Genomic DNA, 19,878 nt, shown 5'->3' with positions numbered 1-19,878 from the left:
TTTGTGACTATTTTCAGAATTTGACAAGAATCTTAGTCCTCAGTTGTCCATGTGAGAAAAGATCTGTTATTTTTCTTTTAATGAAAGATTTCAAGTGGTAACAAAAGAGGGTTGACTGAAGAGATGACAAAGACATGTCTGACGTGTAAGACAGATCCATCAGTGGATAGAAAGTTTCTGGGGCAGCAACATGCCTTCATATTCTATGAAGAACAAGGAGACTTTGAGGCTGGGATAGATGCAGGGGCTTGAGGTCAGAGCTGAGGCTGAACATGTCACGGGAACCAGACTTACATAGCTTCATATGTCATTAGGTATCTTTTTCACTGTAAGTGAGATGAGACTTCAAAGGACTATGAAGAAAGAAATTACAGGAACTGGCTTTTCTCCTCAAAGCAGTATTTTGGCTACTAAATCCAGTAGAGATGAAAAGAAACAGGAGCGGAAGCAAACAGAACTTTAAAAGGCTACAGTGGTGGGGGATGATGGTGACTTGAAGGAACGTGGATGGGAAATTCTGGGCTTCTGGGTTTATGCTTCAAACAGAATTTCCAGATAAGATGGATGTATCTTGTAGGAGAAGTGGAATTGAATGACCAAAAGCTTCAACGTGCATCACTTGAAGGCAGGGAGTTAAATAGTGATGGGAAAGACGGAGCACGGGTTTAGGGTGTAGCCATGAAAGGTTGGATATTGAGTTTGAGATGCCTAGGGGAATTTGAGAAGCATTATAGCCAACTGAATACACAGATCTGGACAGGGGGAAGAGTAAAGAGCTGAAGTTGCAGAGGCAAGAAAAAGACAAGAAGAATTTGAAGCTATGAAGCCAGAGGTAGAGAAAGAGATCTAAAACAGAAACGTGGAGTTCTGACCTTTCTCAGTGTTGGTGTGCTAGACAGAAGAAAACAAAAAACCATGGTGATGGATACCTGTGTAACCTGAGTGCTCAGGAGAGCGGGTCAGGATGATTGCTGCTAGCGTGAGGACACATAGTGAGTTCCAAGTCAGTCAAAGATGCACAGTGAGAGCCTGTCTCAAAACAGAACAACCAAACCAAACCAAACCAAACAAACAAACAGAAGAGACAGGAAGCAGATGGAAGAGAACGTGGGACCTCTATCAACAATCTTGTGAGGGCACTGACACCACGCAGCCATGCCCCTTTTAGCCTCTGGTGGGACTCCATGACCGCTGTCTCTTCATCACTCACGCTATCTCCTAGTCTAGTTCTTGCTCTCACCACTCACATTCTTCCTTCATTGCACTGGCTTTGAATGGCCTCATTGATAGGCTCAACTTCATGAGTGTAAAATGCATTTTTGGAAACTGTCAAACCTAATTTTGGAATTCATCGGTTGGATGGAATGGGTGACCAACTTAGTTAATACTGTTCTTGATCAGAAATCAGGCATGGACATTGAAAAATATCACCCAGCTTGCTGGGAGATTTATATGCCAGATTTGAAAGCAATTTCAGCAGGCTTTGTCTAAATTGTTTTGAGTAATGACGACATTAGTGAAACAAACATATTGTTTCTAAGGGGACTACTTTCAAGGCTAAGATGTATGTAACAATTTATATAAACTCTTTTGACTTAACAGTATTTCTTGCTATTCTTTTTGTCACATGGTGATAGAGATGATGAATATCCATGGACACACATGTTGACATAAATAATATTCGACTGAATCCTCATTTCCCAATGTAAACATTTCCTGAACAACTGTTACTATGATTTACAACAGTTTCCTTATTCAAAGCAATGGAGGATAATTACTTCATTTTGAGACAGAGTTTTTCCATCTATCAGGCTGGCCCTAAATGTGCTACACAACTGGGGATGACATTAAACTTCTGATCCACCTGCTAGGATTTCTGGTGTGTCACCATGCCTGATTCAGATAGTACTGGAGACTGAACTGAGGGCTTTGTGTATACCAGGCAAGGACTCCATTGATGCCACTTTTTCATAAAATCATTTAATTAAGTTAAACATCTATAAAAACTTAAAAAACATGTGTTCAGATATTTCATAAATTGCCAACTGTGAACACTACAGGTTTAGCAGGAAACATCCTTGGTGCTCTGGCTAATACTACGTCTTCTAAGGGATGTGTCCTCTGCAGATGATGCCAATTACTTGTTCACTGAGTAAATATTTATGAATTGTAGTGTGCACCAGACACATGTCATGTGATGAGGAGACTGCTCCTTTAGATCCTTCCAAACACACGCTGGCAGACTTACGGGCACAAGGAGTTGAGCCAAGACTGAGCTGGCTGCATGCACATCCTGTGTAGTCCTCCGGTAGTTACGTCACAAGCAGGGCCTGTTTGGCCAGGCTCAGGTAAGCTTGGAGGAGTTGGTGCTGTCTAGTTCTCCTTTCTACTTACTGTGCCCACACTCAGAACACTTTTCACTTGCCCTGTGGCACAGCAAGTTCTCTGCCGTCCCAGACAATGACCATGCTTTGATGTGAAGGTGATCCCTCTTTCTCCATATCTCTCTGATTTTAATTCTTAAGGGAGCTCTTCTCCTTCCCTTTGAGGTCCCATCACATGTAAGTCTCCACGTACTGTGCCATTTCTGTCTAATTCACTCCCTTTCACCCTGAAGCTGGATCATGGCAAGGAGGCACTTTCATCCAAATAAACCTTACCTGTCTAACCCAATGGAAGACCTGCCGAGAGTTCCTGTGTTAAGCATGTTCCCTGCCGAAGGAAGACTGCAAAGATTGGGATTACTGCCTACTTCCTCCATGTGCAGACATCCAAACAGGACCGCAGCATCAGGAACGACCAGGAAAGGGCTGGGAAGGTGGCTCAGTGGGTAGAGGGCTTGATGCTCAAGTGGGAGACCCTGAGTCTGGGTCCCATGCCAGCTAGATCCAGCGGCATGATTCTGTAACCATGGTGCCAGGCAGGGATTGGTAAGGGCAGAGCTTAGTTCTCTGCTGTCTGCCTCTCAATGGCCAGTGAGCCCAGGCAGTCAGTGAGTTACAGATTCAACGAGAGACCCTGTCTCAAAAAAAATAAGGTGGAGAATGATAGAGAAAAATGCCTGACTTTAGCCTCCATGTATTTGTGAACACACACACACACACACACACACACACACACACACACACACACCAGAGGAGATATTGGGATAACACAATGTCATTAGATAGAAAAAAATAAGATGCCAGTGATCACTGAAAGAAGCAAAGATGAAATGTTTGACAAGAAAAATACAAAAAGGTCTTTCAATGACACCCAACAAACTCCAATAGTAACATAGGCCCAGTTTTCTTTTTGAAGAGGAAGAAATGCATCTAAGTCATAAGTTGGAGACTAAGATCAGAACGTAAAAGTAAAAATAAAAGTACAGTGGGACTTTTGGCTGGAAACCCCAATAAAACTGTTAGCTTCACAGAGACAGAAGACAGAGAGAGTGGGTCTTCCACTGAGCTCAGTAGCATCAGCCACTCCAGTTCTTGGAAACCAGTCTGTGTCTCCCCCAAGCCAGCCCTGCTTTCTCAAAGACTATTCACTGGGGTTTCCCCGAACCTTCATTTTGAATATAGCCCTGTGTTCATTCAGTGACTCTCTCTGCCAGATCCGATAGCTTTTACCCTAAAGATCATGTTCACATGTTCACACTGAGACAAAAAGCACACAGAGACTGCTCTGTCCTCATTTAATCTTGGCTGTTAGACCTACTTCTGTTGTGGAATATTCCTTTATAGTGTGTGAAGATGTGCCTCTGCAATTGGTTTATTAAAAAGCTAAACAGCCAATACCTAGGCAGGAGGACAGAGAGAGCTCTGGGGAGAAGAAAGACAGAGTTGCCAGCCAGAAGTGTAAGAAGCAGGATGTGGAGACTGGAGATGGGGTAAGGAGAAATTGGAAGAGTGTACACTAAGAACTGTGGATTAATTTAAGTTAGAGGAGCTGGTTAGTTAAGGCCGAGCTTTCAAAATTAGGAGGGAGTCTCTCTGTCATTATTTGGGAGCTGGCTGGCGGGACAGAAAAAAGGCTCCTTACATATTTTCTTTTACTAATGTTGACACTAATGGCCCAAAGGAGGGGAGTAGCTGCTCAATGGAGGGCTCCGTGTCTCTTTTGACATGGGAGGAACTTACGATGTTTTTCATGTGTTTCACTAGGATGGTGAGCTTCGAATCCTCATATGTCATCACTAACTGTACCTTAGGGTTATGGTCTGGAACTTTTCCACCTGAAAAAACAACAGCAACAACAACAAAAAATAAAACAGCCAGTGTCAGTTAAGTCAGATTATCTCAGCACGGAATCCATGAAGCATTTAAGGAGTAAACAGCACCAGCAGAAGACGAAGGGAAAATTCTTCAGATGACGTTGAAATAGAGAGTCAGGACACTGGGTGCTTAGTCAGAGGTGGGGTTTGTGTCTCCACCTCTTGACCTCCCTCTCTTCCTGACAGTCTGTTTCAGTTTTGATTGGCACCATTATTTAAACAACGATCGAAAATTAGAACCTCCATGTAGCTTTTAGTTGTTGTTTTTCTCATTAACCATAATGATCATTTTAAAAACTCAGAGACTGAGAGTGGTCTTTAATATTTATTCCATCTTAAATTGTGTGTGTGTGTGTGTAGAGAGAGAGAGAGAGAGAGAGAGAGAGAGAGCGAGAGAGAGAGAGAGAGAGAGAGAGAGAGAGAGAGAGAGAGAGAGAGAGAGAGAGAGAGAGAGAGAGAGAGAGAGCATGAGTACTCACATATGAATGCAGGTGCCCATGGAAGCCAGAAAAAAAGTGCATTCAATATCCTGGACCTGAAGTTACAGGCTGTTTTGAGGCACAGACATAAATGCTGGGACCCAAACTCAGGTCCCCTGGAAGAGCAGTACCCGCTTTTACCTCCTATGATGTCTCTTCAGGTCAGTAAATCTACCGCAGACATCCACTATGATTAAGCTCATCAGTTTCTGTGGCAAGTGACCTACTTCTGAGTGGCTGGGGCGAACAAGTGATAAAATTCAGTAGTTTGTGGTGTGGTAGGCACTCAAAGACACTTGGAGCTGCTCAGAGCCAGCCTGCATTAGCACTCACCTCTGCTTTTCCTGTCTCATGGAAACTAATTTAGATCCAATATCCAGCCTACTCTGCCACATCCTTCTCTAAGTTTCCCCTAGACTTCAAATCTGTTTGTTTCTAGTGGTTACTGCTTTTGACAGCAATGTTTATAAAACCTCCCTTTGGATCAAAGTACCTTTTTATTTTAAAAATTCATTTTTATTTGGTGGGGGGGGGGTAAATGATTGCTATACAACCTGGAGAGACTGAACCTGGAGAGTCATGCTTGGTGGCTGGGTCCTCTATCTTTTCACCAGTCCTGGGATTTGCCTGCCACCAAAATCACTTAGTACATTTGTTTATTATTTTATTTCATTCCCCACTATCATTTTATATTGTAACTCACACATATAGTCCTTAAAATATTCTTTGCCATGTCCTTCTGATAGTTTTCATTTTATTTGCTTCCATTAAAACTCTCCTGGCCACTATTTTTTTTTTTGGCTGTTGTCCTTTTTCAAAGCCTAACCAAAAAGTGAGTATTTCTGGGTCAGCTTTTCCTTGAACACTCTTAGCACAACCTGTGTCAGTTCATTCTGACATAATTATTTTACATCTTGTCTAGCTGATTTAGATCTGTCTCAGCATCAACTTCTTCTTTGCCCCCGAAGGGACGTAATGTAGCACGGATAATAAAGACCCAGAGACAGCTACTGAGGTTCAAGCTGAAGACCAGAGAGGCAAAGCAGCCAGCCAGTAGCTCTTACCTCTACCAAGGCTGGAATGGAGGTCCTGTCTTCCCTGTGACTGGAAACTGAGTCTCACACGAGACCCTTTGCTTATCCTTACATACCTCTCTAGTGCTGGGATTAAAGGTGTGTGCCACCACTGACCAGTTTCTATAGCTAACTAGTGTGTCTGGCTTTGTGTTCTGATCCCCAAGCTAGCTTTATTAAATCATAAACAATGCATCACCATAACATAATCTATTAATTGTTTTATAATACACATACTAGGTGTTTTCTCAGGCAACATCAATTTTACCTTGAGTCACATCATTATGTCAATAAAATGGAGACTTTAATAGTTAAACTGAAATTTTCTGCTTTTTTTGCCTAAGGATTAAGCATAGATTATTGTGAGTCTAATGATTCTCTTGATAGTCTCTGGTTACACTGAGAGTCAGCTTGTTCACTGAACTCTCTCATCTTTCCCATCGGTTGAGATTGCACCGGCAGACTGTGTCCTTCCTGTATGCCTCTTTCATGGTTACTAGAGAAGGTCACTCGTCACACGTAGGTGGTAGTAGTTTTATTATCAATTAATTGAGTTCATAGATAATAATGTGGATTACTGATACTTAAAAGAAGCCTTCACTGAACCAAAGGGACATCTGTTACATAAACACATTAAAAGTCACTTAAATATCCCCATTAGAGTGATTGAGAGACACTGTAAGTTGATTCCCACTGAAACACATTACATTTCATGATAAAAAAATATTAGTGGAGTACTAGGTATAAAGGTGCTAAAAATACTGATGCATTTTTAATGCAAAATGAACATTACATTTGAATTAAAAAGTGGTGGAATTAATTAAATAGAAACCCAATGTGTTTAATGGTAAAAGTTTTAATTTAAGGGTAGGAAATTATCACAGATTTATGGTGGAGTGTCCGAACAGTAAAAGTAGGATTGCTGCTTTCTCTGATTGACAGTGATGTTCTCTGGAGAGAACTGTACTGTGGTCTCCCCTCTTTACTCATGTCCCTTGGCCACCGGACATGAGGACAAATGGGGGCAGAAGTGACCGGCTGGGCCTCGTCTGGCCTGCGAGCATGGGGATAGCCTTCTGGGAGACATCTTCAGTGAGGCAGCTCAACTTTACTGCAGAGTACTGGGGGTACATGGGACTGGGGAGGGTAGCTGGAGAATCGCCTCATTTGCATTAAGTGGCCTCCTCCTATCACATAGCTGGATTAGTATCAGCATGGCCCTAGAAAAATAGCTAGAGCATGTCACCAAATGACCACATGGGTAGCAGTGGAAGAATGTTTGCAGGGAGCTGTAACAAGGGTCACACTGGAGATAAATTAGGAGAGTTTCTATGAATACAGTCAGGTGGAAAGCAGAAAGCCCTCCACTGGGAAGCAGGAGGCCTCCGTGTTGCCGAACTCAGAGAGAGCTGCCAAGCCATGGTAGAAAGCATACTCTGGCCAGCAGGGCCTCCTAACACTCTATGGAGAGATTATTAACAAGAGATTGCCATCACAGCATTGGGGAGCTCAGAACCCCAGAAAAATCTGGGTCACTGGGAATCCTTAGCAGCTAATAGTTAGCAGTACTTAAAAAGATTGAGAACGAGCCGGTCTATGGCAGGCATGTCACTACATTCTCATAACACGCCCTCCAAAGTTATGCAGACCAAAAATGGTAGGTCCCAGGCACTCACAGTAGCAGTGTTTACCTGAACAAGGTCTGTACTAGACGAAGCCGGTTAAAATTCCAGTATGGTTTGGGAGAGAGACACCCAAGGCCCCAATCCCTACCCGGGGAACTATTGCCAACTGGTGGAGGAGGAAATGTCACTGGTATTTTGGGGTTGTGGCCACGAGTAGCTTGCCCATGCCCTCAGTGTGCTGCTCCACACCTGTGCACGTATGGAAACCACTAATGGGTATCAACAGGTTGTAAGAGAGAAGTACATGAAATTGAAAGTGGCTGGTTGTGGCAGGGAAGCCCCAGGAGAGATAAAGGGGTAAGAGGATGGGGGTGGTGGTGGCTGTGATTAAGACGCATGTATGAAATTTTCAAAGAATAAATTAAAATATTATTTTAAAAACTAAGTGAACAGAAAATAAAACATGAAGTTCAGGATTAAGTGATCTCCAGGGCCATGTTTACAAACATTATGCTGTAACTTGAAAAATGAGAGCTATAATATGAAAGAAAAAAAAGTTTAAAAGAAGAGCTCAATTAGGAAAACTTGAGAATAGCTTGATGTGGAGAAAGGGATCCTAGAATTTCCTGGTCACTGTGGGGATTTACAGCTGGATTCCCTCTGACAACCTCAGGAATGGTAAAGTATTATTGAGCCTAAATATGTCTGTTCGCAGTCCCTGAACTAGCAAATACTATACTCCCCATGTTTTACGGGAGCATGGGAGGATGGGAGAGAGAGGGAACTGGGATTGATATGTAAAATAAGATCGTTTCTAAATTAAATAAAAAATTTTAAAAATGGGATTTTGAAGGTTTTTTTTGTTGTTTTGCTTTGTTTTTGTTTCTAGTTTTTTTTTTACCGGAAGATATTTTTCCTTGTGATTAAAGTTGGAGAATGATTTTTAAAGTTTGAAGTAAAATGTCTTCCTATGCCTAATGTGTATTTAACCATTGTTCTAGTCGTCTCTGTATCTTTCCAGAGAGAGCCACATCCTTTTCAAACTGCTCCATAAAAGCAAAGGTGAATACTCCATTCTTCATCTCCACCGCTGACAAAGGCCATATTACTCTTCTGTACAAAGCACTTATAGATACTTTTCCACTGATGCTTTGATAATAATTTTTAGTTTCTAAAGCATAGTTTCCACTATATGGGGCTATTGCCATTTATCTAAATAGTTCCACATGATGGACAAGTGGGTCTTTCCCAGTGATGTGTAGGCTTTGTGAACCATGTTTCAGGGGACAGCATCAAAGACATGTCACATTGTGCCAGTTTGTGTATATCATAACAAAAACTTAATTTGCTGGTCAGAGTCTACTTGCCTATGCAATCTTGATAAATACTGCCAAATTAACGTCCAAGGTGCTTGTACCAATTTGTACTATCACCAGCAGCACATGAGAGGCCTGCTGATTCTCAACTAAGATGTTAATTAAATTGTTGGGTTTTGCCAATCTGATGAGAGAGAGACAGACAGACAGACAGAGAGAGAGAGAGAGAGAGAGAGAGAGAGAGAGAGAGAGAGAGAGAGAGAGTAGAGAATCATGAATGAGTCTGAGCATCTTCTCATTGGTGAAGACCCACTTGTATTTTTATGAACTGATCGTTCATAGTCTTAATTTTCTTATCCATTTCTAGATGATGAGTATGTTCTAAGTGAACAAATCTTGGGATGAATCAGCAATACAGCATCTCCTCTGCCAATCATCCTTGCATTCTATTTTTACTTTGCTGAAGTGCTTATTGCCATGCAACGTTGTTAAGGACTCTGATTTTTACCCTCAGCTATCACAATTCACTTCAGGACTACAAAGGATGGCCCTCAAGTTTTCTTGGTCATCCATGATTTCATTATTCAAATTTAGTATTTCTTCCTCATTTGTGATTTACCCTATAGACTGAGGGGTGTATATATCATCACAAGTCACTTTCTGAACTTCCCCCTCTTTGATGCTGTCAGATAATAAATTTCTATGTGTATCTGGCTCTGTTGATGGACAACCAGTGGTGAATTTTGTACTTATCTATCCATGTGTCCACTTAGGGACAGACGCCACATGGCTTGAATTTTTATGGATTTTTTTAACTTTATCTCTTTTCTTTGCTCTGGTTTTACAGAATTTTTTCCCTGACTTTTCTTTGTTTATGAACTGTAAAATAAGATTACTCTTCTGCTAAAAATAGAGCTGATAATATTTTTAAATGATAATTCAGTAAACACGTGCCATCTTTAGATGTTGAATTTGTCTCTCCATGATGTGCCTTTCCTTTGTTCTTCAGACACCCCTGTTATGCTTTGCGGTTTCCCTTTGGATCTACCTGTTTCCTATTAAATCCATTCCAGGCATTCTTGTGTGAATATTGCTGATGGAACTGTCTTGACTTTTAAGTATTCCAAGTAGTCATTATGTATATAATTATAAATTATATATAAATATAATATATAGATATTATATATTTATATATAATATAGATCATATATTTTATAATATATATAATATATATCAAGAATATCTATAATATGATATATATAGGTATACACCGGTTTATAGCTGGTATTTTCACTAAATTCTTTTTGCAATGTGTTTGTAGTTGGTATTTATTTTCCCAGACATACAATGACATTACTTTCAAATAATTTGGGGTTTTGTCTTGCAAAGCTTATGCCTCTAGTGTCCTCTTTTATTTATGTGTTACTTAATGAGTATTTTTGAATTTGTCATAAACAAGTCACTGTACTGTTTGGAATAGAAGAGATAAAATCCTCCCTTTGACACATTATCCAGCATGTGAGAAATAAAAAACAATAAGCACAACAAATAAGTAAAGCTTATGTTATGGTGAACATAAGTAACACAGTGGGATAAAAGCGTTGGATGCTTCCAGAATACAGGCAAGTTGCAATTTCAATGGATGACCATGGAAATCTTTATGGAGTAGATTCATTTTGAGGAAAGGGTTGAAAGGTGAAGTACTGAGCCTCATCTCACCACTAACTTTCTACCCAATGTAAAGTGACTGTCATGACCTTGGATGTGCGGGCTTGTCCTTCATTTTAGTGGTGTGATTGTTTTAGTGTTTTTCTTGTTAGGTTTTCCCATGCAAAGGCACTCACTATTTCTTTTTTCTTTTTGAGTGTTTTAAAAGGAAATTTAATTTTTTATCAAATGTCATTTAGGCCCACAAAAATGAGCATAAGAGTTTTTAAATTTTTACCTCTTTATGTATAATATGAATATTAAATGGTTTCTGATCATGATGCATTACACCTTTAGTGCGCTGATAGACTATTTTGTCTAATATTTTATTTAGAGTTTTCCATTGGTATTCATGAGTGATATCTCTCTCTGATTTCTCATTTGCAGCGCTTATAATTCTTGAAACTCTTGGTATGGATACTTTGTTTCAGGAAGCAAATATGAATAATACCCGTTTTGTTCCCCATCATTAACTGTTTAAGGAGTGGTATAATGGTCCCCTCTTGAATGTTTGAGAGGCCATTAAGATTCTACTGGGGCTTTTTGGGTGAGGTTTTGAATTAAGATTCTGTGGTTGCTGGTCAGCTGGGGCTGAAGAATCAGCAGTGACTGTCAAGATGAGCACCACTGAGGTGACATCTGCGGCTAAAACAATGGATGTTACTCTGCTGAGGCTTGGGAAATTTGGGGCTGCAATTTCTTTTGACCCTAAAGTTGTTCAAAGAGAGTTTCGTTTCTAAATTCCCAAGCGTGATTGTTTTCTAGCTTTCTGAAACAATCCATAATTTCTCACTAAATCATGATTAAATGGTAGTGTCTGCAATATGTCTACTTTCTGGGATTTGTTGAACATTTTTGGTGGCCTAATAGGCACGTAGAAAGAAGATCCAGTCTCTGTTTTCAGTGTGAAGACGGTGATGCAAATCAGCCGTTTGCATTATTCATTTTACTTTAGCTTTTGTATGAACATACTTCTTTTCTTACTCAAGCTTTCACAAACTGAAAGTTGTGTGTTAGAATATTGTCTAATTAGTATGCTTCTGAGGATTTCCTCTAGTGTCTCACACACAATTCCTGCTTTGTACATGTGGCTGTCGCATTATTTAATGAAGAGTCATAACATCTTGTATCTTTATTGAAAATTTCGCAGTCTAGGGGAAGGTTCCATTATTTGTTTAATTATAATAGAAGCTTTGGGACCTAAACTCTCTTTCTTCTTGCCAATATTTCGACCTCTCGTTCTGTTTTCTTTGTATTTGCCTAATATACCTAATGGGACTATTTAAAACCTCAGCCTTTAAAATCAAGTTGTTTTAGGTGTGTGCTTTACAGTGAAAGTAGGATTTGCATTTCTACTCATATTTTAAACCACTTTCTTCAGCAGATGAGCCAAACTTACAGATAACTATTTATGTTTAACTCTACTTTGTTGGTTTTGTGATTTTTGTTTTTGTTTTTTTTTTTGAGACAGGGTTTCTCTGTGGCTTTGGAGGCTGTCCTGGAACTAGCTCTTGTAGACCAGGCTGGTCTCAAATTCACAGAGATCCTCCTGCCTCTGCCTCCCGAGTGCTGGTATTAAAGGCGTGTGCCACCAACGCCCGGCTCTGGTTTTGTGATTTTTAAAGAAAGTTTTCATTAAGCAAGCTGTTTTCACTTTGTATGTTTGTGATCCTTAAGAACATTGTGATCCTTAAAATCAGGATTTACTCTTCCTTAATCACATTAGATTTTAAAATTTCTTTTGACAATATTTGTTTCTTAACAGAATCAAAAGGAAAGGCATATTTCTCACTGCATTTTCATTGAACACTCGATTGCATTCACTAATTTCCCCAATGTTTCACTAGTACCCATTCACACACACAAGGTGTATTATGCTCAAATTCCTTTCTATTTTGAGATATGTACTATATCCTTAGTATGTCTACCTTGCCATTCTTCAGAACATGGCAATTCAGTTTTTCCCATCTAATGATGCATGATTAAAACTTAAATTGATAACTTATATTCCACAATTCAACTTGGAGATTTTAGATCTGATTTTTCTATCTTTTTTATATTGTGAAAAGTTTATTTGCATTAATTATTAACTTCTTTTTTTCCACCATCGTAAGAGGTACATTTGTTTTTTTTGTGATCAGAGAAAAGACATTTTGGAATGGACAATCTGATTCTACTATTCATTAAAGAATATTTGAAGTCGTAAAACAACCCAGTGCAACAATTTTCAGTAGTCCTCCCATCTCCAGTGTAACCCAGCAAAATATTCATATGTAAGAGATTCTAAGTGTCAAGTTGCAATTTACCATCTTTTCCTACATGGTCTAGAGAGCCAGGGAGCCTAAAGCAACAGTGGTCACACAAATTGATAGACCATTAACTAGGAGTGCCTTACTTTTAGAGTACATGGCTTCAAGTTCTTCAAATTTCACACATCAGAAAGTGGAAGCAGTGACTTGAGGTAGTGGCTGAAAGCTTGTATTTATAATGATGTTCAGTAACCAATAACCTCCAAAGACAATTATTAATTTATCCTCTTAGACCTGATCATCATTGAGGCTGCACTACATTATTGTGGTGGTTTGGGTAGGCATGGCCTCCACAGACTCCTGTGTTTGAATGACTGATCAATAGGGAGTGGCACTATTAGGAAGTGTGGCCTTGTTGGAGTAAATCATGACCTTTTGGAGGATGTATGTCATTGTGGGGGCAGACTTTGAGGTCTGATGTGCTCAAGCTATGCCTGTTATGTCACATAGTCTCCTTCTGCTCCTGGAGGATCAAGTTGTAGAATTCTCAGTTCCTTCTCCAGCACCATGTCTGTCTGTACAATACCATGTACTTCCTTGATGATAATGGACTAAACATCTGAACTATAACCCAGCCCCCAATTACATGTTTTTACTTATGAGAATTGCTGTGGTCATGGTGCCTCTTCACAATAATAGAAGCCCTACTGAAATAATCACCTATTTTATTATTCCCACACTTTGTCAAATATCTATTACATGTGAGAACTATGTGGTGGACATGAATGGATTGTTTAATTCCATTTGTGGTTGTGTGACAGTGTTATCTCATGTGGAAGGTGCTATGTATTGGATGTGTTCTTCAAAGGCCTATGTTTTGAAGACTTGATTTCCAACCCATGGCTGTGTGGGAAGGTGGGAGAGTCTATAGAACGGTGATTCTCAACCTGTAGGTTGTGACCCCATTGGAATAGAATGACCTTTTCACAGGGGTCACATAAGACTATCAGAAAACACAGATATTTATATTATGATTAATACCAGTAGCAAAATTACAGTTATGAAATAGCAATAATTTTATGGTTAGAGGTCACCACAACATGAGGAACTGTATTAAAGAGTCACAGCATGCCTTTAAAGCATGACCAAATGTCTGTGAACTAAAAATCTCTGGAAACATAAGCCAAAACAAACTCTTTCTCTTCCTCTTCTCCTTCCTCCTCCTCCTTTTTCTCTGAGATGGGGTTTCTCTGTGTAGTCCTGGAACTCACTCCTTGGTCCAGATTTGCCTTGTACTCAGAGATCTGCCTACCTCTCACAGCCTGCCTGCTGGGATTAAAGGTGTGTACCACCACTGCCCAGCAACTATTTCTCTTCCTAAGTTGACTATGCAAGACATTTTACTATAGGAATGGAAAAACACGCAAGCTTTGGTAACCTTTGTAGCATACAAAAATTATGCCACTGGAGAGTTAATATGTAGATAGTTAAGATAAAAATCCACAAGGATTTTTAGATTGTATCATGAAGTCAATTGCATTTAATATAATAATTTGTGGAAGACATTTTCCCAAGTGGAACCTTAAAACTATTGTGGTTGGGAGCTGTCATGTGCCAGGAAATTTTCCATGATGTCAGGACTGTGGGAAGAGCAACATGACTCTGAAAGTCTTCTCTCCTTTTCCTTTTATAAAAATAATGATCTCCCTTGATAGAAATTATCACCCTGTTTCTGTGGATGTCACTGTCAATGTTTATTCAGTAATTATTTGGGAAGCATTTGTAGTCACACATACTTGGTAGTACATCTTGGAATGCAATAGTGTGCAATATAGATAATTTATTCCATCAAAGATTTCTAGTCTGCAAATAAATACATACTCTAGAGTCATCATTGGAATAAATAGCTTGAAGGACACTGAGGAGTCAAGGATTTGTTCTTTTTAGTAGAGATAAGTAGACTCTCATTTGCCAAAAATGGTAAAGTCTTAACGCTGTAGCACAAAATGTGTTTCCTCAGACAGTGAAGTCCGACAACTATTTGCATCTCTCATATTGAGGGTGACATGTTCCAGCTTGTTTTCTGTTTCTACGATAAAAAACAGGAGCAAAAGCAACTCGGGGAGGAAAGAGTTTAGTTGACTCACAGGTTGAGGTCTATCATCAAAGGAAATCAAGGCAGAAATTCAAGGCACAAACCTGGAAGAAAGAAATGAAGCAGAGGCCATGGAGTAATGCCTGATCCTGCAATCAGCTGGCTTGATCCTGTGGCTTGTCCAAACTGTCTTTCTTATATAGCTCAGGCCCATCCGCCAATGGATGGCAATGCACACAGTGGACTGGGCCTTCTTTATCATTAAGAACATGTCTTACAGACACGCCCACAAACCTGCCTGATGGAGGGAATTCCTCAGTTGAGGATCCCTCTCCCACGTATGTCAAGTTGATAACCAAGATTATCCAGCACACATATAGCCATTCTGTGATTTTGTGGCGCATATCTAGAGACACAGGTACTCAAAATCAGCACTTGAGTACAGGTTTCCAAAGTCTGGAATTTTCATTGAAGGTTGTTCTTTGTATATCAATATGTGAACATATTTGAATAACTTTGCCCTGTAGTCATTTGACAACAAAAGCTTAAATTTTCAGCTCACGTGTGAGCATAGTGCTTAGGTAAACAGGCTTTCTGCTGGCATCAGCAGCTATTCTGTGACACAAGATTAAGCATCCAGAATGATGGAGGAGGAAGTGATTTAAAGAGAAAAATAAGACACAGCTTTCTTCGAGATTTCCTGCTTATTGTACTGATTTGCATATTCAGTTTGAGAGTTGTGTCCTATTGTTTTAAGACAAAAGGCTGTTTCTCATAGGCTGCCTATAACTTAGACATGACAAGAATCAAATATTTTGTCATTCATAGCTATTGAAACAGTTCTTGATTATTGATGCTGTAAGAAAATTTAAAATTGTGAACTTTCTCAACATGCTGCTTTAATTTTCATAATAACCATCCTAATTTGGGGTGCATATGTTTTCAGAAATATTATGAACAAACGTAAAGGTTGACAAGAGGTTTAATCTCTTGAAACACAAAGAAGCAGTTTTTTTCTGGAAGGACATTAGTGGTAGGGGAGAGGCCCACACAGTCCCCTTTGGAAAACATCTCTAGAATTCAACAACTTTATATTTTGTTTTCTTCAGGTCTGGTTATTAAAGTTTTTAGTATTGATGGTAGTACCATCGCCTCAGGTATTTAAAACTGATAACTTTCCTTTCTTCTTTCTCCCTTTCTCTCCCTGTCTCTCTGGAAACCCTCATACATCATTTCAGCAGTTTTAAGTATAGAGCAATGTAGGTTAGGAAAGGGAGTTATTGATTTAAAGTTACTTGTAGTGTAGCAAGAGAAGCTGCTCAGATGTAAACACAGTCACACAGTTCATAAATAATTATGCCACAAAACATCTTTCTCAGAAAGTTGTCTGGCTATGATGCCAGGTATAAGCAGCTGTGACAAGCACATATAAATAATCTTAAACAAGGAAATCGGGATAAAATGAAGACTGAGAGCTGAAAGCAGGATTGGTGATGGATAGAAAACAGTGGATTTATAAATATGGAAACCAAAACTTCCAAGTTTCGGACTGAAGATGATTCTGTGACTAAGAGTGCTTGTTATTCTTGCAGAGGGTCCAGATTCAGGTCCCAGTACCCACATCAAGTGACTTACAGCTGCCTGTGACTTGAGTTCCAGGGTATCTGATGGCATCTGGCTTCTCTGTCACTTACATAAATATGGTACACAAGCATACAAACATATACATACATAAAACTAATAAATTAATCTTTATAAAAAACTAGGATGTTGTTAGATTGCCACTTCTGGTTATAGAATGTATTAGAAATGCTTGAAACTGATAGAACTTTCAAAGGAGTCTCTGTAAATCCAGGTGAAATGATTTAATGTTCATTAGAACTCACACAGGGCACATTTGGAAGAGATCCAGATGGTGGAACCAATGTAGGGCTTTGTCTAGGGAGTAGAGTGTCGTTGGGCTTTAAAATCTATGACTGAAACTCTTTGATAATCCTTGTTAATTTTTATTGTTTGATACTTTTTCTGTTGTTGATGTGAGCGGTAGAGGTAGACTCCCATGCTAGAAAAGAAGATTCTTTCTCTGATATGCAAACTTTAATTCAAAGCACAACTAATTGAACTGGGGAAATAGTGTTGTATCCTGTCACTGTTTCAAACAGACAAAAACATATGTGTTTACCTTAACTTGAAAAACATATTCCCAGAGGTTCAAACTCTTCCAAAATGGTTAGGGAGAAAACATTAAGGTCATAGCCTTGAAAAGACATTATATTTGAAATTGAAGACATTACCTATGAATCTTTCCTACAATTATATACACAATCACTGTATATATTATTTGTGATGAAATCACTTGCCTGGGTCCACAACTGGAGAGTCTTCAAGTGTTGGTTGTGTATGTTCAGAGAGAAAAAAATTAAGCACACAATCACTCTGAAAAAAAAAAGAGATAAAATACAGTAGTATAATATTTCTTTATTTCTTACACTTACCTATTAATTCTGTTCAGTCTTGCATGAAAACAATGCTGTTATTATATGATAATAAGCCTCTTTTATGAATTCCATAGAGAACAATTTATTTGCAACCATTCTGTCAATATAATTCTGCTGTGAATTAAGCTAGTCTTTTTATATGGCTTGAGATCAATTACATTTCAAGAAATTCAAGGTTGCTATGTTGCTGGAGGTCATCATAAATGTTTACATTCTGTAATTGTATAATTATCCACAAATCTCACGTCTCCCTGTCCTAGAAAATATAAAGATTTAGATAAAGATTTCTGAGGAAAATTGCTTTCCAAAGGACATAGTTGCTTGCTTTGTGGGAGACCATTACTCAAGTTTCAATTGAGAGAATGTTCACTGGGGGTTGAATTCCTTCTTAGTATCAAGGAGTACAAGGGCATGGTAAGAGACAGGCAGAAGCACAGGGCAGTGTCTCTCTTTAGGATAGTCTAGGGAGATACCACATTAAAGGGAACAAATTCTAATCATGTGTATTTGAGGTGTGAAAATAGGGATTGTTGCAACTAGACTGCCATTTAACTTCAACTCCACGTAGATGAATGCCTGGTTTATCTGAGAATAGCTTTTCCTCAGTAAAAACTGGCATTTATTTTGCCGCAAGCTATTAATAATCAAAGTAGATTCTCCGGGAAGACATTCCATGACTATGTAAAGGGCACGCTGAATAACTGATTACGTCATCTACATACATGCCCATGTGCTAGTGCCTACCAAGCCCCACCACGTCAGCCTTTCCTCATTCTGTACAATGGTCTTTCAATCCCTCATCAAGAAACTTTTACGTCCAAGTCTGACTTCTCTGCCGATGTCTCTGCCTCCATTTCAGAGAAAATAAAATTGCTATCAATTCTACACACACACACAATTGCATTCCTTCCTTCTTGTTGAAATGGAAGAAATGCCAACTCTTCATGTAACAAGCTAAGTTGTGTCACTCCCGCAAATCCACACTGCTCTGCTAAGCCTCAGAACCATGGAATGTGGTCTTGATTGGGAAATGGTGTCATTTGGGATGGAACCAGTGAAGCTGGTGTGGTGGATTGAATGAGAATAACTCCCATAGGCTGGCTTATATTTCATTACTTGAGCCTCAGTTGCTGGAACTATTTGGGAAGGATTAGTAGGTGTGGCCTTTGTTGGAGGAGATGTGGCAATGGGGGTGGGCTCACTTCATACCTATTTTGATCTCTCTCTCTGTCTCTTGCTTATGGATCAAATGTGAGCTCTCAGTTATTGCTCCAGTATCATCCCTGCCTGCCCGCCCGCCCGCTGCCACGCTCTCTGCCACGGTAACCATGAACTCTGAGCCTTTGGAATTGTGTTTCCTAGTAATCATTTTCCTTTATAAATTGCCTTGGCCATGGCAAAAGTCACTATGACATGTAGGATGGGATCCTCTAGTCCAATATGATTGGTATCCTTATTTAAAAAATGGTTTGGCTATTGCAAAGGGAAAAGTACAAACACCTGGGTGAAGTTGGCTAGCTACAAGCTAATGAACAGGAGCGGGCAGGGATTCATCCGTGGGGCTAGGAAGCACTGCTGCTGACGTTTTGGTTTTAGACCTCCACAATGCTCAGACACCGACACCTCCACAATGCTCGGACACCGAGACCTCCACAATGCTCGGACACCAACACCTCCACAATGCTCGGACACCGACACCTCCACAATGCTCGGACACCGAGACCTCCACAATACTCAGACACCGAGACCTCCACAATGCTCGAACACCGGGTTTCTGCTATTTATGCCCCCAGTGCATTGTGGTACTTTGTCACGTGAGGCCTAGAAAACCATTCAGTGCTGACCTATTCATCAATGCCTTGGCTTTATTATTTGCATTCCAGGAAACATGAAAAAAAGCCTACTCCCTTCATTATCTCTTCACCTTGTTTTCTTTTTTTTTTTTTTTTTTTTGCTTGTGTTAAATATGGTCAGCCCATAATCCGTGTAACACATGCTCATGCATAAAGAACGCCTTGTGACTCCTGTCCCATGCTTCCTCTTCCTAGGGAAAACCCACACTCGCAGGGCGTCTTCTTCAAGTTCCATTTACTTTACGGTCAATCACATACAGGCTTTGCCTAAATGACCTCTGAAACATACTCGCACCTTTACTTCTAATGACCTCTGTGTTAAAAAGTAGTCTTTTCAAGCCCAGCGGATATTTTGTCTTTAGTGACAGGGTTTGTCATTTGCTTTTCTGATACTGGACTTTCTCCGTTTCTCTCCCCGTATGTCTTGCTGCTGCTTGTTTTCTTACTCCTTCTCTTTTTGCTTATAATTTAAGTTTTTCATTTTAAATCTGTCACAGTTCAATATATCGCTTTAGGATGACTTTGGTGACATTTGTATTGATTCACAAATCTAAAATTTTCTATTGTCTCTTAAATCTCAACACTGTGTCTAAATTCCTTTTGACTGGCTTCCTTGTCTATTCAAAGATGTGTATCAAAAAATGTGAGTCACTTCATTGTTCTGTTTCTCCTGTGTCTAGGCTCAAAAGAAGTGTTTCTTTGTCTCTCTGTTTTCCTTGTTCCAT

The 19,878-nt window shown here is 39.6% G+C and overlaps 1 protein-coding gene across 1 annotated transcript in view; it reads right to left on the bottom strand.

Annotated features, from left to right (window-relative positions):
* Positions 1–19,878, bottom strand: part of Pik3c2g (phosphatidylinositol-4-phosphate 3-kinase catalytic subunit type 2 gamma) — a 334,840-nt gene that overhangs the window by 24,440 nt on the left and 290,522 nt on the right. The window contains exons 30-32 of the mRNA XM_040743461.1: positions 17,176–17,238; positions 15,380–15,392; positions 4,125–4,219 (exon numbers count right to left, since the gene is read on the bottom strand). Of these exons, the coding sequence (XP_040599395.1) occupies positions 4,125–4,219; positions 15,380–15,392; positions 17,176–17,238 (171 nt within the window). The remainder of the gene's footprint in view (positions 1–4,124; positions 4,220–15,379; positions 15,393–17,175; positions 17,239–19,878) is intronic.

The sequence above is a fragment of the Mesocricetus auratus genome, unplaced genomic scaffold (genome assembly GCF_017639785.1).
Source record: "Mesocricetus auratus isolate SY011 unplaced genomic scaffold, BCM_Maur_2.0 Super-Scaffold_100001, whole genome shotgun sequence".
Taxonomy (NCBI): Eukaryota; Metazoa; Chordata; class Mammalia; order Rodentia; family Cricetidae; genus Mesocricetus; species Mesocricetus auratus.
This window is presented reverse-complemented; position numbering and strand designations above follow the sequence as displayed.